The 17722-nt window shown below is 47.4% G+C and overlaps 1 protein-coding gene across 2 annotated transcripts; it reads left to right on the forward strand.

Moving 5' to 3' along the window:
- The first annotated feature begins 8419 nt into the window (after window positions 1-8419).
- Window positions 8420-16084, forward strand: LOC102108218 (ovocalyxin-32-like). 2 transcript variants are annotated; one of them, XR_001331614.2, is made up of 7 exons: window positions 8420-8677; window positions 12667-12729; window positions 13574-13748; window positions 14379-14515; window positions 15365-15427; window positions 15525-15748; window positions 15822-16084. XR_001331614.2 is itself a non-coding variant. In XM_005525128.3 (6 exons), the coding sequence occupies exons 1-6, from the start codon at window positions 8465-8467 to the stop codon at window positions 15681-15683; spliced, it is 810 nt and encodes a 269-aa protein (XP_005525185.2). In that variant the 5' UTR covers window positions 8420-8464; the 3' UTR covers window positions 15684-16084. The 2 variants fall into 2 exon arrangements, 1 of the variants encoding a protein (XP_005525185.2); XM_005525128.3 differs by having other exon boundaries at window positions 15525-16084.
- The last annotated feature ends 1638 nt before the right edge of the window (window positions 16085-17722 follow it).

A 17722-nucleotide genomic window follows, 5' to 3' on the forward strand; every position in this document is an offset into this window, starting at 1 on the left:
CTTCCCCTGGGACTGCCAGGCATTTCCTCTCCCAACCACATGAAATATTAATGTCACTCCCCTCCCTTCCAAGGAGGTATAAATTGCCAAAAAAAGGCAATTTATACCTACACCAGATTTACTCTGCTGCCTCTCAAACCTTGCAATCACTACAAATATGGACAGTTGATCATTAGATTTAAGAAGCCTGGGAAAAATAATTCATTAAAAATAAATCTCTGACCTTTAGAGGTGCTAAAATCAGTGTAACTCCCCCAGCAGCACCTTCTGAATGCACCAGGAAGGTGGATCTGGGGCCTTGGATGAGGTCCCCTTGTGCCCTTCTGACGTTGCCACTGGAATACAGGAGTTTTCCATGTTGTTAACAATTCCCTTAGGGAACAGGCTCGTGCATCCAGAGGCTGCAGCACGGCCAGAGGATTTGCCAGGGGAAGGAAAAGGGCTCTGTGGTGATGGGAGCATTTCCCATGATTGTGCTTTAAATACCCTCAGCACTCACTCCCCTCCCATTGTTCTCCTCTGGAATCGAGGGCAGCCAGGATTAGGGGAAAAAAGGAAACCAAAATGTCAATGCAGGTTGGAGCTTTCTGCAGAGAAACTCTGCAACAGCTTACACAGAAAAAAGGGAAAGTTCTCCCTTTTTCCTGTATGTAAGAATTTCCCTTAAACTTTCTGTATTTGTTTGGACAATTAAATACTCAATTAAAAATCCTTTCAGAGGGAAAGGCGGATGGTATCAGGGATTCAGCCACAGTATCACTTCAGTCATGGGTTACACCTCTCTCACTATATACATATATTTATTTATAATTTATATGGATGTGGCACTGTGTTGTCTGTGAACACATGGCCAATCTAAAGAGATCTATACTTAATAAAAAATTATAGCACCAGGCTTTTAGCTGGCAGCAAATTCTTTGATCTGGGATAATTTCGTTCATTTCATCCATACAAATAGTTCAGCACATTCTATAGCACCAATACCAGGAAGAATAAAATCCCACAGCTCTGAAGGCATTTTTTTCTTTGGAAAAAAAAATAAAATTAACAAACCCATCCTGGCCATGGTTTTATATTCTAAGCCAAACCCAAATGTTATAACCCAAATCCCTCCCTGGGAGGGTGGGGAGGAGCTGGGATGGAATTCCCAGAGAAGCTGTGGCTGCCCCTGGATCCCTGGAAGTGTGCCAGGCCAGGCTGGAGCAGCCTGGGATAGTGGAAGGTGTCCGTGCCCATGGCAGGGGTTGGAATGAGAGATTTAAAGTCCCTTCCAACCCATCCAGTCTGGAACTCCATGATTCTGTGAACATCTGGAGGTACCCAAGGCTCGTTTGCCAAGCCAGAACCACCATTTAGACATTAAACAGACATTTAGACATGAAACTTCCCCAACTTTCATTTGCTGTTTCTCCTAAAAACTCTCAATCTACAGGAAAACCACTGAACATTAGTGCCCATTCCAGCATTTCTGATCCATTTTCCCAGTGGAACACAGGAATGGTGAGCACAGCCGTGGTCACTCCCTCTCTGGGATGGGGTTGTTGATGTGTTTGATCACACAACCTCCCTCCCCTTTCCCAGGGGTGGAAGAGCTTTCTCCTTGTAGTCCCTCCAAGTGGAATTCAAGCTGCTGGGAATGACTGTGCCCCTCTCCTGCTCCTCACAAACTGTTCCTTGAGCTCAGAATGTTTGGAAGTCCTTTGGGCAGTTGATGACTGGATCAAAGCCACGCTGAGCTCACAGCTCTTGCCTGTCCCTTGGAGTTTTTACAGGATAAACACTGGTCAGGCACTCCAATACTCATGAAAAGCACCACACTGAACTTTGTAAAAACTCTAATTTCACCAGATTTTTTCATCTAAATGTTCAGCTGGACTCCCCCATCCTCCTGCTGGTTAAGACTGGAGAAATAAACACAGTGGTGCCGATACATTTCATGAGGAAACAAGGCCATGTTTGTCAAAACACCGTGACTAATCCAGGGGAAAAAGATCGTTTTCTCACAAGTTCTGGGAACACACAGTGATGCAGAAAAGAACAAAGGAGGAGTTATTGCTAATCACAACCAAGCAAACAAGATTATTGTGAGATAACTCACTGATCAGTGAGAGGTGAGAGAAACCAAACCGTTCATCAGTATGGAAATGAGATTTTCTATACATTAACTACTTAAAGAACTGGACATAGCTGCTCTGATGTTTTAATTCCATGTCCATCTAATACTCAGGTTAAAATGTAATCCTAGTTGATTTTTAAGTCCCCAAAGTGGTGCCTACAATAATCAAATATGAACTTTGCAATACAAACAAACCACAGTGTGGATTTTGATTTGTTCTTTGAAATAACTGTAGGGGTTCCTGAAGAGTAAGCTGCATTTCCTGCTGTCAGGGTACTCAATCTGCTTCAATCACCTGATTACTGGGAATCCTGCAGAAGAGTAAAACTAAAAACCTGCAAATTGTCACCACACATTTTATAGGGTGGGCTGAAAATTGAGTGATAGAATCCCGGAATCATTAAGGCTAGAAAAGATCCCCACACCATCAAGTTCAATGAATAATTCCATGAGTAATTAATGTATCTACTGACATAAATACAGGCTATAAGTGTGTAACTTTGAGCTAAGCTTTAAAAAAACCTGAGTACAAAATTCATATGTGAAGAAAAAAATGCCACATTTAAGTTAATTAATCTCTTCAAGACAAATTCTTAGAACAGAATTAACAATAAATTCCACTTGTTTTCCACTCCAAATAACATCCCCCGTTACTCAAGGAAGGTCTCAATGAGGAATGTTTTTGTGTTTTTGTCTAAGAGATGCAAAAAATGATGAAATAAAGAATGTCAGGATCACCTTTGAGGTGTGCCCAGAGCAGTGTCAGTGCAGGGCTGTCCCCACAGGGGTTTCTGTCCCTTTTGGCTTTTGATGAAAGGAACCCCAGAGCTCAGCATCCCAGCTCCTGGAAAAGGGCACTGCAAAGGGACAGAGAGGGGACAGAGAGGGGACAGAGAGGGGACAGAGAGGGGACAGAGAGGGGACAGAGAGGGGAACCCAGTGAGCAGGACATGGAAAATTGCTTCCTCTCTGAGGGCCCACTCTCACCTTGCAGAGAGGTGAGACAATACTGAGGAATTTCAGTGAGAATCCCTCTCCTGTCCTCACCTTATTTCAAACATCCCTGAGCCATCACCCCCTTGTTGTGCAAATATTTAATGCCTTCTCCAAACATTGTGCAAACAAACACCTCCCAAGGTGCTGTGCTGTTGCAACCCTCGTTTCACAGGGACATGCACTGAATCCTGACAGAATCAGTGTCAAAAAGTCAGCATTACAAGGGGATTTTTATTGCTATCAGGTAAGTAAATGTTAGCCTCAAACAAATTAAAGATTTATGGGGTGAGGGGTTGTGCCTCTACATCCATGATCTGCCAGGAATTCCATTTGAACCGTGCTTTAGAGGCTTCATTTCAGATTCCCATCTTTTAGGGATCTGCCCAAACATCTCTGGAGAGACAGAACAGCTGCAAGAGCTGCCCAACAACCAAACATCCCAGCTGAGCTCCCCTGTGACAGCCATCAAGCACTCCAAAAAGCAAATATTCCCCTCAGCAGCTCAGCTCCAAAGGGCTGCTTTAATTACTGTTTGTTTTTAAACAGGCCTGAGCATGATCCCACATGCATTTGTTACAGTTTCCCGAGGCAGCAGGGTGATTTCAGGTTATTAACAGGGATTATTTACTGCCCCTGTTTATTCCTGGCTCTGGGTGATGGGATCTCACTGGGCATGGAAGGGATTTGTTTGTCTGAAGAGGTTTCTCTGTTCCATAGCAGCTCCAGAATGAAATGATCCAAAAGAGGTTTGCCAAATGCTCTGTGTCTCTCCAATGTCAGAATCACAGTGATCATCTGCAGTGATTGACTCCCTGTTTATAATCCATGTCCTTTCACTTTCCTGGGATTAGGTCATGGCAGATTTATTCCCATTTCCTTGCAAAACAGCATTTGGGGAAGTGCAATAAAAGAGGATCCTGTAAATGCTCACGTGCTTGGGAGTTTCTGTGCTTCTCTGTTTCACTGGGTTCACAAGGGGATTTTTCTGTGTGGGAATGTCCGACTCTGCAAAATTACTGATTCAACATAAATCAATACATCAGTAAAAACACCAAATTGAATGAAAGGGGCATTAAATGTGACTTTACACCATCAACCTTCAGGCTGGAGGAGCCTCCAAGCACCAGGAGCAGAAGTGCTGATGGATAACTCACTGGAAAAGCAGGAACAGCAGCTAAGAGAGCTCTGAAACCTCCTGATGCCATTTCAATTGCATGGGATCTTGGCACACATTTCAAACCCAGCATAAGAATACACAAAATAATGGAAACAGCACCAACAAGTTTGGTTTTGACCAGAAGTTGTTACCAGACCTTCCTGGTTGATTTAAATATTGTCCCTTAAAAGTCAAGTGCTGGGGTGACCCGATTATGGCCTTCCAGTACCTGAAAGGAGCTACAAGAAAGATGGAGAGAGACAATTTGCAAGGGCCTGGAGTGACAGAAATGCTGCTGACACAAAATATAAATATTTCTTTAAAAAAAAAAAATCCTATCTGTGATTTAAAAATAATCAGAAGCCTTCAAACCCAAATTTTCCTGGAAAAAATGAGTCACACTAAAGCAATACCCATATTTTATTCCTGTAAGTAAGGTCAGCCCAGAAATGTATTAAAAGGTGACCAATTCTTGATTTACCCAGCAAAATATCTGGAGGCTAATTGAAAATAAATTCTTGGGATTAATTATTGAGAATAAATCCCACATCAGATAAAATCAAATATCAGAACTTGTTCTTAACTACAGCAAGATGGTGAAGTTAAAACTTGAAAAGTTGCACAATCAAATAAAGTGAATTTTGTCCAAATTCACTGTATTAAATTACAGTCAGCTGGTAATGATTGTGAGCCAGTGAGGTCTGGTGTGTACAGGGGATATAGCAAAAGCCTCCAAATACAAAACAAATTCAGAAAAATTGGCCTCTAAATAAGCACTTGATGTATGAAAAAGGAAAATGCAAACCTCAGAATGCTTTTTAGAGGCACTGCCTGAACCAAGACTCGTTTCCAGTTCCAAAGGGTCCAAGTCAGCTGTGACAAAAGTGTGATGCAAACCACCTTGGGAAGCTTCCCAGAATGTCCTGGTTCCTAAAGGAGAACGGAGAAGGGGTGAAGGAGAGAGGTTCTGGGAGATGGAACTGACACCAGCACCATCCTCTCTGGGGCTGGAGCAAATTGTGTGGGATGAGAGGGAAAAATACTGTAAAGGACAAAACCTCCCTGCACCACATTCTAATTAACCAGAATATACAGAATCATGGAATTATGGAATGGTCTGGGCTGGAAAGGACCTTAAATCCCATCCCATCCCACCCCTGCCATGGCAGGGACACCTCCCACTGTCCCAGGTAGATCCAAGCCCTGTCCAACCTGGCCTTGGGCACTGCCAGGGGTGCAGGGGCAGCCCCAGCTGCTCTGGGCACTCTGTGCCAGGCACTGCCCACCCTCCCAGCCAGGAATTCCTTCCCAATATCCCATCTCTCCCTGTCCTCTGGCAGTGGGAAGCAATTCCCTGTGTCCTGTCCCTCCATCTCTTGTCAATAGTCCTCCTCCATCCTTCTTGCAGCCCCTTCAGATGAGACCACCATGAGGTCACCCCAAAGCTTCTCCAGGCTGAGCAATCCCAATTCTCCAGCCTTTCCTCCCAGCAGAGCTGCTCCGTCCCTTTGATCATCCTGGCGCTCCCCTCACTCCAGCAGTGACGCATCCCTTCAGGCCAGGTAATTCACTGCAGCTCCTTTGGTTCAGCTCTGACACTGCAGAGGATGCACTTCCAGCATTTGAGGGTCCAAAACCCTCGGAGCTTAAAACAAATACATTTCCTAAATGTTGTGGAAGCACAAAACCTCGTGTTTGTACACATTTACAAACATCCCCCAGCCTTGACCTGGACCTGTTCAGCATCTGAGCTTTTGTTTTTCCCCAAGTCAAATTGTTTTGTAAATTCAGATCAACAGCACATGATCTCTGCAGAAGTGTAGGAAACTGCCCTGGGATAGTCTCTGCTTTGTCACGGGGGTTCAGTGCCCTTGTCACACCGACTCTCGCTTACTCACAGCCTCCTGCTTGCTCTCGGGAGGAAGGAAACTGCCCTGTCACTGGGACAGCAGGAAAAGGAGGAGAACGCGAGGGAAAAGGAAGTGCATCCAAAGTCAGGGATGGGGGCAGCGTCTCAGCGCTGGGCTCTGAGCCTGGCAGGCTTTTTGTGACAATTTAGAGGCTTTCACCTCTTTTTAAGAAACAGCCCCACAGTCAAAGGCACGGAAGCTGTGAGTGTGCAAGCCCTGCGCGGGGTGGTTTTCACTCCTTCCCTGACAGTGTGAGCAGAAGCCGCTCCCACCCTGCCCGACATCCTGAACACAAATCTCCTCAGCGCCCATCCCCGCTCCACCTCGCCTTGCCACGGATCTGCGCTTCCTGCGCTCCCACGGCATCCTCGGCGCTCATCCCACGCCCAGGGAGTTGCTGGAAGGGCAGGAAGGGGACAGCAGGACACAGCTGGCACTGCCCAAACCCCGCCAGTGCCAGCCGAGGGCAATCAGCCTGCGGATTTCAGTCTGAAAGGGACATCAGCGCTGTCACCGCAGCGAGGATAAACCAGAAAAGTTTGGTTTCTTCCAGAAAAATATTGGAGACGAACGTGGCACGCGTCCCAGCAAGATAAAAATCATCCTCCAGCTAACCTTGACACCAGGCAGGGACACCTTCCACGAGTCCAGGTTGCTCCAAGCCCCCTCCAGCCTGACCTGTGTGAAACGTGAATGTAAAGATACAAACTGTTAATTACGGAATCTATTTCAGGAGGGAAAATCATAATGAACAAATTCAGGAAAATGAGCTGGGTGGTATAAAAAAAACTGTAATAAAGAATGATAGACCTTTACTGTAATAATTCTTTCCCTCACTTAGGAAAGCCTCAGAAATACTGAACTTCCAGTTCTGTGAAAAAGCGTTCCAGTAATAAAGAGAGACTTAAAGCTCCACAGGAGACAGATTGAGGCCTTAACCAGAGTTTTGATTTAGTTTTGATTTACTTCTCTGAGGCCCAGCCCAGAAACCTGCCCCAATACTCATGCAGAGCACAAAAACAGATTCCCAGCTGCACATACAAATCCCTGTCTGCTCAGACGGTAATACAGCAGGTCATTAAAAATCAGCTTTTTTAACACAGGAAGTGCTGCAGCCTTTTACATTTTACCACATTCAGTATCTCCAAAAGAGATGCTTCCAGGAGGAGCAAGGCAACAAGCCCACTTGTGTCCCAAAATTCATTTTAAGGGAAACTGGCTGCTTTCTCTGTCGATTTTCTTAACATTACCAAGACATGACTATATTGGTTCCAAAAACTTCACTAAGTGAGATTTATTCCAGAGATGAATGCTTCTTGTGCATTATATTTGGAGTATTTCACCTGTGTCCCAGGCAAAGTGTGTCACAGTCTGAGCGAGGCTCTGGGGTTTTGGGAGGTGTTGAGCTGTGGTAATGCTGAGAAGGAGCTAACTGCGTTTTTCCAACCATTACCTGTGTTTGCTCTGATCAGTGTCAGGATTACACATCTGCCTCGAGCTGCAGGCTCCCTTCACACAAATCCTGTGACCCTCAATGTCCTTGGCTCCCCTCAGAACCCCCGGTCCTGCTCGAGTTCCAGCATCTTTCAAATCCCCGTGGCTCCCAGCCCTCCTCGAGTACCCCCAGAACCCCTCATCTCCACTCAGAACCCCTGGTCCCCCTTGAGTCTCCCTGGCTTCCCTTAGGACCCTGGCACCCCTCAAACCCCTCCAGAACCCCTGGTCCCCCTCAAGCTCCTCTGACTCCCTTTGATTCCCTCTGGCTCCCCTTAAAATCCCTGGTCTCTCTGAAGTCCCCTGGCTGCTCCCCAAATCCTCAGTCCCCCTCAAATCCTCCTGGTTCCTCTCAGAACCCCTGGTTCTCATCAAGTGCCCTTGGCTCCCCTCAGTACCCGACACACCTCAGCTTCCCCTGGGTCCCCTGAGAGCCCCTCAAATCCCCCTGGCTCCCCTCAAATCCCCCTGGCTCCCCTCAATACCCAGGCTCCTCTCAAATCCCCTCGGCTCCCCTCAAATTCCCCCAGCATCTTTAAATCTCCGGGTCCCCATAACGTCCCGGCTTCCTTCAAGCCCCTCGGCTCCTCTCAGCCCGCAGTTCCCCTCAGCCCCCGGCCCGTGGAAGCCCCGGGGTGGGAGGGCTGATGAGGGAAGGGGAGTCGCCGCCGGGCCGGGCTCTCCGGCGGGCGCTGCCAGCGGGCGGAGGGCGGGCGGGAGCAGCGGGCCGGGCCCCGCTATTTGTACGGGAGCGGGGCCGAGCCCGCCCCAGTGCCCGCCGCTGCCCGCACCATGCCGGGGCTCCGAGCCTCACCGCCCGCCTTCCTGCTGCTCCTCGCCTTCGTCTTTCCCCGTGGCAGCCCCGCTCCTGCCGTGCAGCGGCTGGAGCCCAGCAGCCGCTCGGCCGTGGCGGCGGCGAGGGTGGCCCTGCTGTACCACAACTTCCAGGCGGGATCCCTCGGCGGGCTCAGGACGCTCACGCAGGTCCGCAAGGCTACGCTGAAGGTGAGCGGGGAGCCGGCGGGGTGTCAAGGGACGCTGGGAATGTGTAATTAACAGTAATTATTGCATTAGTGTTGCTATATATATAAGTGAGCTTAGCACGTTCCCACGCTGGGCAGCGGGCGCCTTCCCGCGTCCCTCCAGAGCCGCTGCCACATCCTCAGGGACACCCGGGTGTCCTCAGGGACCTCTGTCCATCTGTGCCATCCTCAGGGACCTCTGTCCATCTGTGCCATCCTCAGGGACCTCTGTCCATCTGTGCCATCCTCAGGGACATCCAGGTGTCCTCAGGGACCTCTGTCCATCTGTGCCTTCCTCAGGGACCTCTGTCCATCTGTGCCATCCTCAGGGACAGCCGGGTGTCCTCAGGGACCGCTGTCCCACAGTCCCTCGTGAGACCCCAGACTCTCCTCAGGAGTTGCTGTCCCGCAGTCCCTCCCTCATACCATGAGCTTCAGCTAAAGGCGATGCAGTTCCCACGAGAAAACACACCTTAATCTTCTAAAAATCTCGTCGAATTGAGGTGACAGAACGGGACAGGAGTCCTAGAGAGGAGCAGCTACGGGGACAGAGCCTTCTCGTCATGGGGAGCTTGCTGGGGATGCTCGAGGTGGTGCTCGGGGTACAGCCCTTCTCCTCCTCCAGGTTTGGGGTTTTTTTTACAGCTTATTCAGTTTTCTGAAAGTACAGGATCAGGCAAAAACTTCTGGGGAATGTTTGTCCCGGGCTGTAGATCCTGGAAGGAATGCATCACCTTCCTGGAGAGCTGAGGGATGGGATTTAAATCCAGCCCTGTGCTCCCGCTGCTGGGCAGCTCCTGAGAGCAAGAGTTGCTTATTCTGCTTTCCCAGAACAACAAATTCTGGATCCTGGATTCTGCTGGGCAGCTCCTGAGAGCAAGGGCTGCTTGTTCTGCCTTCCCAGTCTGAGGTGCCAAAGGCAGTGTTGGATTCCACTGGATCCTTTCCAGGATCTGGAGATCTTCCATCACTCATCCTGTACAACTCCTAAAACTGAGTAAGAGGGTGTAGTGTTAAATCCCTCCCGTTCAAAAAAGATATTCCAAACCAGCCAGAAATCTTTCAGATGTACTAATTAATGCAGCCCTTGTATTACAGAGATCACTGGGTGCTGAGCATGGACACGCTCCTGGGATATTTAAGTTTTCCTGTGAAATTGCTACAAACACCTATGACAGGAATTCTCGGTGTTATTTTGTGCTCTCCAAAAGCACACACGCGCTCCTTCTGTATTTCCTGGGCACTTTGCATATGTCTGCATGTAAATATTTCCATATATAAACACCTGTGCCTGGCTGAAGAATAAGTAAATATTTGTGGGGAGGGAAAGGGGTTTTTCCACACACTATCAGCCACCTGCCTCTGATACAGGAAGGGAAATAATTGCCTCATTATAGAGAAGTGAAATTGTTCCTTATTTCCTGACAGTGTGCTGTAGGAATCAGGCTCCCTGGAATCACTTTCTGCAGTTTATTTCCCCTTTTTTTTTTTTTTTTTTTTTTTGTGAAAACAAGAGGAGAAATGCACTAAAAGTGGGCACTTCCTTCTCTCCTCCTGTCCTCCCCTGGAAAAAAATGAAAAGAATTTCCTGGAAGGAATTTGTTGTATTCCGTGAAGGCAAGAGGCAGAAATGTTTGGATTGGTGTTTTTTGGTGGTTTTTTTTTTAGGTTTGTCTGGTTTTTAATTATTTTTGAAAGTGAGCTAATTTCCTATTGGTTACTCTATTAGTGGATTTTGTAAAATCAGGATAATTTTTTAATGAAATTTAATAACGAGCATTGTAATTTAATAGTAACTTTATTAGCCCACGAGCTGGTGAAACTGGTAATTGGAAACAGGACTGGGAACTCTCTTAGAGGAGAAAAATCTTTCAAGTTCAGGTAAAATGAGACTTTCTTTCCTGTCAACAAAATACCAAACCTGGAATAATCCTTACCTTGCTGTTGGATGCAGATATTTTTGTTGTCCCTTCTTTTCTCTTGAGTGAGGAGCTTCTAGGAAACAGCAGCTCCTGGAGTTGTTGTCCTGCACTTTAAAATACACTTTTGATAATGAAGCATTAGTTTTTGCCAGCTGAAGATCCCAGAATTTAAAGGGAAGCTTTTGGGAGCAGTTCCCCATCCCAAACTGTCCTGGAAATCCTAATTTAAGAGTAGGGGAAAGGGGGGAGCCAGCTGACCTCATGCACCATTTGCTTAAACTGGACTAGAAAATCCAATTTTGAAATATCCAGGTGGACATTCCACAGCCTCACCTGGACACAAACAGTGCAACACCACAGCTCTGCTCCCTAATATTAGAAGTCAATTAAAAAGGTTCTATTAATTTCCAACAGTCAGAGCCCCATGTTTGGGGGGAAAGGCAGAATCTGTGGCAGGAGCAGCTCTGACTCCTTTTCCCAGCTTCTCCCTGCTCAGTGATCCAGGCAAAAACTGATCCCAGGGGAAAAATTCTGCTGGGAAAACAGAGGGGAAGAGATGGGAACCTCCTCAGGGTGTGGGGAGAGAGGAATCCTCCCTTTCCCTGCCCATGGGGAGTGAGGGAAGTGGAAACTGATGGAAACTGACTGGAAACTGACTGGAAACTGCTTCCTTGGGGACCTGCAGTGAAGCTGCTCTGAAATTGCTCTTTTGGTCTTCCCAGGACTAAAAATCTGTCAGGAAAGTTGCAGTACTTTGGAGCCCAGAAGTAAAACAATCCCGTGACCCAGATATTGAGTGGAAAAATGAATTACTCACTTGTTTTCTGCTCTTTTTGGACACTTTTATCTTCGGCTGCTTCCCTGGGGCTTGCCAGACATCTGCTCAGCTCACACTCTGGGATTGGGTAATGGCATTTTGGGATGAGAGTGGGAAAAAATAGTGGAAATTAAAGTTTTCCTTCGGGACTACAAAGACTTTTGTACAATTATTTCATGTCAAATGGAGCTTCTCCCTTCTCCCTGGTGAGCTCAGGAAGCCTTAGGTGTTCACACCAGACTAAGTATTTGTTTTAGCTGTGGAGCATCATTTGAAAGCTGTCTAGGCAGCAGTAGTAGGGTGGTAGTACCTACTAGCAGTACTATGGGGGAGTTCTTGCAAATCAGGAGGGAATCTCTGCTTCAAAACCCAGAATTCTGTGCTCTTTTAAAAGTCCTGCTGACTATTGCAGCTTCTCTCACCTGCAGGATTGATCCTGGATCACTGGATTACATTACAGGGACTGATAACATTACAGGAGTAATCCTGGGTCACTGCAAAAACCCCCAAATTTAATCAGATTAGGGGTGTTGTAAACCATAGCAGTAACATCTTTTGGGTGGCTTTACAACAGTTAGAATCTTAGACTTCAATGTGGTTACTGCACAAGTTGAGGCCCTTTGAAACTTAATTTCATTGCATCCTGCATTTCAAAGTCAGTTTTCACTACTCTGCCCATGTCCCATTGTCACTTTGAGGACGGTATTTGAGGCAGTACACAAAAAGGGCAGAAGGGGAGAAGGAGGATGCAGAGAAGAAAGAAATTATCAAAAGGTCTGAGTTCATCCTCTCAATTTCCTGTGTCTCTTTCATGGGGAGATTTGGCTCCACACTGGACTTGCCTCATCCTAAAGCTCCAGGAGGAGATTTTATAAAAATAGAGTGACTAAAGCAATTTTTTACCTGTGTTTTGCAGCTCTGAGTAGGTACCACAGGCAGGTGCTGAGCTGAGGATCTGCTGTGGATATGAAACTCCTCTCATCTTAAACCATTAAAAATTTCCTGGGAAACGTGTGCTGGGAACAGGAAGGCTCAGGGTTAGATAAATAACACACAAAAGTTTGTCTTGGGCCCTGCAAACTGCCAGAATTGTACTTAAACACCAAGAAAGACTAAAAATCAGTGATGTTGCACTCAAAACCAGAGAATTTCAGAAGGGACCTTCCCTCCTCAGGGCTCCTTGCAGCACAGAAGGATTTAATTCCACTGCTGGCTCCCTCTTCTCTCTTCCAGAACATCCCAGAGTCTGGCCACAAGTATTACCTGCAGTTCAGCACTGAGAACTACAGGACTGGGGTGAGTTCCTGCTCCTCCTCCTCCTCCTCCTCACCCTGGGCATTAAATCAACTCCAGCAGCTCCAGACCAGGCACATTTGTGTCCTAAATGGATCTGCCACCATGGAAAGGCCTTTCTGCTCCTCCCTGCCTTTGCCCTGAGGCTCACCTGAGTCATTACCAGGCCTCAATCCCGAATTCTTGCTCGGGTCATTGAGGCAGCCAAAGGCCTGAGTGGAACAGTGCAGTGGCCCAAGCTTGGGAACAGTGGGACAGTGTGGGCCCTTACCCCTTCCTGCTCCCCATTCCTGCACCCCATTCCCCCTCCCTGCTCCCCATTCCCCCTCCCTGCTCCCCATTCCCCATCCCTGCTCCCTGTTCTCCTGCTGTCCACACCCCAGAATGGGAATCAGGAGTTGACAGCTCCATGTTCTTTCCAATTCCACCCCCCTCCTCCATTCTCTCTGTCCCAGCTGTCAGCAGCATTTTCCTGTCCTCTTCCTTCACACACATTTTGTGGAATTCAGATGATTTTCAGAACTTACTGTGAAGCCTTAGATTATTTTTGTTTCAAGGCTGGCACAATGAAAGTCCCTGTTATCAATTAATGTTGTTTCTTGAGCTCTCACAAACATATTTCCAAGATGACTTAGAGCATTGTCATGCCCTGAAAGCAGGACAAGCATTAATTAAAACCTTCTGTTAAATCCCTTTAGCCTTGCGGTTTTAACCTCTTTCCTGGAAAAAAAGGAAAATGAAATCCTTCTTGTCACTTTCCTAACCCCTGAACAGTTTCATACAAAGAGTGAGTTGCTGGTAAATAAAATCTTGATTAAAGTAACAGTTTTAAGCTCTCCCTTGACAGGAAGATGCTGGGAACTGCCTGGCTACAGTGCTGTATCCAAAGAAGAAGTCTCCTCCTGTTGTCAGCATCAAGTGCTCCCACACCAAAGAGAAGAAGGAAATCCAGGAAGAGGACAACAGAGTTTACCAAAGGATGAGGCACCAAAGCAAACCAATAACTGGAAACAACATTCCAGGTATATTCCTCCAAATACCCACCTGTATTTCATTTGATCTCAAAGGGCATGAAGGACACAAGCATTCGAGAAGGAAACACGTTACTGACAGCAGCACCCTGAGCCCATCCTGCTGTCAAAGCAACCCCACCTCCCCAGGGATTTTTGGGAGAACAAAGCCCCTCTGGATTTACCACTGGCACTCAGCACCATCCTGAGAGGGTGGTTTGGGTTTAAAAGCAGCTCCACAGAACTTTTAAGTCAGTGCAGATTGTCCTCCAGGACTAACAAGTGCCCAAACCCACACACCTCCCCAGCTGTGGCTGGAAATTCACTGAGGATGGCCAACACAATTTTTCCATCCTGGAAAAATCCCATCTTTTCTCCCAGCTAGGTAAGGACTCCCATCATTGTGGGGCTTTGGGTGTCTCACCTCATCCTGGGGATCCCTCTGTTGGCAGTGTCAGCTCTGCCACACTTCAGACTTCCCTGGAGCTGCCGGTTTAGCATCATTCCCATCCCTGTGACACATCAGAGGGAAGAGCCCCATCCAGGAATGGTGCTGTGCCAGGCAAAACTGCTCTGAGCATCGTCATTTTTCTGCTGCCCAGCCAGAATTAATATTATTTTCTCTTTCTCCTCGCCCTGCAGACAGCTATGGCAACATTGAGCCTGCCCTGGAGCCAGTGTGGGCTCTGGCTGTGGCTGGCAGCAGCTCCATCATGTGGCAGAAGTCCACGGAGACCTTGAGATACTACCTGGCACAAGTGAAGTCCGTGAGGCAGTGGGTAAGTGTGGCAGGGGCAGCACAGAGCCCTGATCTCAGGGGATTCCCCAAATTCCAGGGCCTGCTCCTCACCAGCAGCTCCACTTCAGCACCAGCACTTTGTCCAGGTTTTGCTGGGAGAATTGTCCTTACCTGGATCTGCAGGAGTGGCTCCTGCAGGTGCTGAAAGCCCCACAGCAGAGCCCAGCACCCTCTGCCCCCTCACACCTGACACCTGCAGCGCATCCTGCAGCACATCCCTGCAGCGCATCCCTGCAGCACATCCCTGCAGCGCATCCCTGCAGCGCATCCCTGCAGCGCATCCATCCTGCAGCGCATCCATCCTGCAGCACATCCATCCTGCAGCACATCCATCCTGCAGCGCATCCCTGCAGCGCATCCCTGCAGCGCATCCATCCTGCAGCACATCCATCCTGCAGCACATCCATCCTGCAGCACATCCATCCTGCAGCACATCCATCCTGCAGCACATCCATCCTGCAGCACATCCATCCTGCAGCGCATCCATCCTGCAGCACATCCAGAGCCCACTGGAGCCAGTTTGGCTCCTCAGCTGTTCAGCATCTCTCTGAAGGAGGGGTTCATGTCATTCTCACATTTAACTGAGGGTTAAATTCAATTGATTCACACCTGGTTTCAGTGCAGACAGCTCTTGGTGCCTTCAAACATTCCGTGCAGGAAGTGCTCCTAATTCCATCTTTCCACCAGGAAAACCCATCTCACTCCAGCCAGGAACCACAGCAATGGGGCCCTGCTCACCTTCCCTGAGCTCCAGTAAATCTCAGCAGATGTTACATTTTAATATAAACCTGTGTTCCTGATAATTCTTTTCTTTTTTACACCTGCCCAGATCAGGAAAGATGATTTTATTGAGTTTGACTACACTGTGCTACTGCACGAAATCCCAACCCAGGTAAGGAATTGCTTGTGAACTGCAATTTCCCCTCCTGTCAGCAGGAGATGAACTGCATCAAGGTGATAAAATCTGTGTGTTTAAATCCCTTCTCCAGGAAATCATCTCCTGTCACATGCGCCTGACGTGGCTCCCTGGGCACCCTCTGAAAGTGAAACATTTCTGTGATTCCAAGAGCCACGGGCTGGACGAGGGATCTGGGGCAGAATCTGGATCAGCTGCTGGGCCTTTGGCTGAAAAGGGACCAAAGTTTTAAGTGAAATCTTCTCAGTTCTGTGGATATGGATCCAACCAGACCTGGAGCTGGGATCATCCTTCCACGTGAGTCAGTCAGTGGCAGTGGTTTCACTGATCTGTTCTCTGCCAAAATTAATTCTTCTCACTTCTTCAACAGCGAGATTCAAGTTCTGCAGCTCTGCTTGAACCCTCTGCTACTCCATATATTCACAGATGAACATACAGCAGTTGATTTGATGTCATTAATTAACTGTTACTCAAGAGTTTGTAAACAAAATTAATATATTTGGATAAAAATAATGAGCAAAGTGTTAATCTGTCACTAAGAGAGATTTGCCTACTAATTTTTTTGTCATTTTTGGGCTAGAATGATGCTGATTTTTAACTCACATCTCCAATAAACCAAATGCCATCACTCAGGGTCGAGGCTGGGTTTTCTTTCTGCTGCTGTGGAGCCCAAATTTCCATCTTCTCTGTCACCTCAAACCCAAACACACCTGCAGAGCCAGGGGGCTCCTTGTGGCTGAATCCCCGTGTTTGGGAACGGCTCCTGTGTTATTCCTGCTGTGTCCTGTCCCACCACAAAGTCCTGGCTTTGTCCTTTGCCACCAAATTCTCCAGAGATCCATCACTGTCTCACCTCTGCTCACTGGGATTGTGCCAAACTGTCCCAAACTCACCTTTTTTCCCCGTTAGCCAGGTTTGTGGCAGGATAAATGAAATCCTTCCCAGGAACACCACATTCCTGAGGAACAGAGGCTCTGGGGTGGCTGCTCTGTTTAACCTGGTGTGGTTTTCACAATCCTTGACCTGCCACTGGGAACAGCAATTCAAGGATTCACACAACAGCTTTCCTTGGATGGTTTTAGGTTGGGTGATGCCAGCTTCCCAAATCCCAGCATTTTACACAAGTCTGATTTCCTGACTGAAGCTTTTCCCCTCAGCACCCAATAAACTCAGGGAAGCAGCATTCCACACCCTCCTGGTGCTTTCTTTCCTGCTGGCAGAACATTTCTCATCATCAGAAATGCAAAATCAGGGAGCGAAATTTCAACATTCCTTAAAGAAGCTGATGATTAAAATATTTTTTTTGGAATTAAGCCAAGAAAAATAGGATGGATTTGGCACTTTGGAGCTTTTGTCTCCTCACCTTGTTTTTGCCACTGCTCTGCAGGGCTGGGATAGAGGATCAGGCACTTGCCAGGCACCAGGCTGGTGGAACTGGCTGCTCACAAACTCACAGCAGCTAAGGAGCTCCATAGGAACTTCTGGAGAAGCAGCAAAGCTGTTGGAATTCTACAGCAAAGTCTCCCCCAGCTGCTTTTAGGCCAAGGTTTCAGCCTAAAACCTCAAATCATACAGCAAAATTCTTGGGGTTTGTTTCTTTTCCAGGTTTGTGGAGAACCAGCACATCTGGCAGAACTCATCAGCCAGGAATTCACATCACAACTGGTCTATACAATACTATAAACCCCATAAATAGAAATCCCATCAATAAATAAACCTCAGAGACACAGATATAACCCCCAGAAATACAAATATAACCCCCAGAAATACAGATGAAATCATACCCACCCTGTTTCTTGTCCTGTGTTCACACTGCTTTTATCAGACAACTCCAAATTTTGGGAAAAGTGCTACACTTGCTTGTTTTAGAAAATTTCCAAATGTCTGAGAACCTGCAGGGCTTTTCTGGAAATGATTTCCAGCTGAACATTCCCAAAAACAAAGCCATGGATGTGTGGGAATCTTGGATTAGTCCCAAGGCAGCACCACACGGACACCCCACATCTTGCCTGGGATCCATCAGCAGCTCCAGGCAAATCCTTTCCCAAGGTTTACATAAATCATTTTCCAGTCCTTCCGTGAGCAGAGGCAGCCTGGCTGCTCCAGTTGTTTCTGTCTGGGAAGCAGCAACCCCAGTGCTGTGCCAGGAATGTCGCTGGGTTTGAACTGGAACTTCACTCCTTGTTTACTGGAATCTGCAAAAACACTTTTCAGCTGAGTAGGGCAAGAAGGAGGAAAGAAAATTCAACGTGGACATTCTGGGAGTAATTA

This window comes from Pseudopodoces humilis, chromosome 11, assembly GCF_049639895.1.
Source record: "Pseudopodoces humilis isolate 2021_Gansu_Grassland_sample_001 chromosome 11, ASM4963989v1, whole genome shotgun sequence".
Lineage (NCBI taxonomy): Eukaryota > Metazoa > Chordata > Aves > Passeriformes > Paridae > Pseudopodoces > Pseudopodoces humilis.

Coding starts and splice junctions, on each gene's coding strand:
- LOC102108218 (XM_005525128.3), top strand. CDS start 8,465: ATGCCGGGGCTCCGAGCCTCACCGCCCGCCTTCCTGCTGCTCCTCGCC. Junction 12,730..13,573: donor CTGAGAACTACAGGACTGGG/GTGAGTTCCTGC, acceptor CTCCCTTGACAG/GAAGATGCTGGGAACTGCCT. Junction 15,428..15,524: donor TGCACGAAATCCCAACCCAG/GTAAGGAATTGC, acceptor TCCCTTCTCCAG/GAAATCATCTCCTGTCACAT.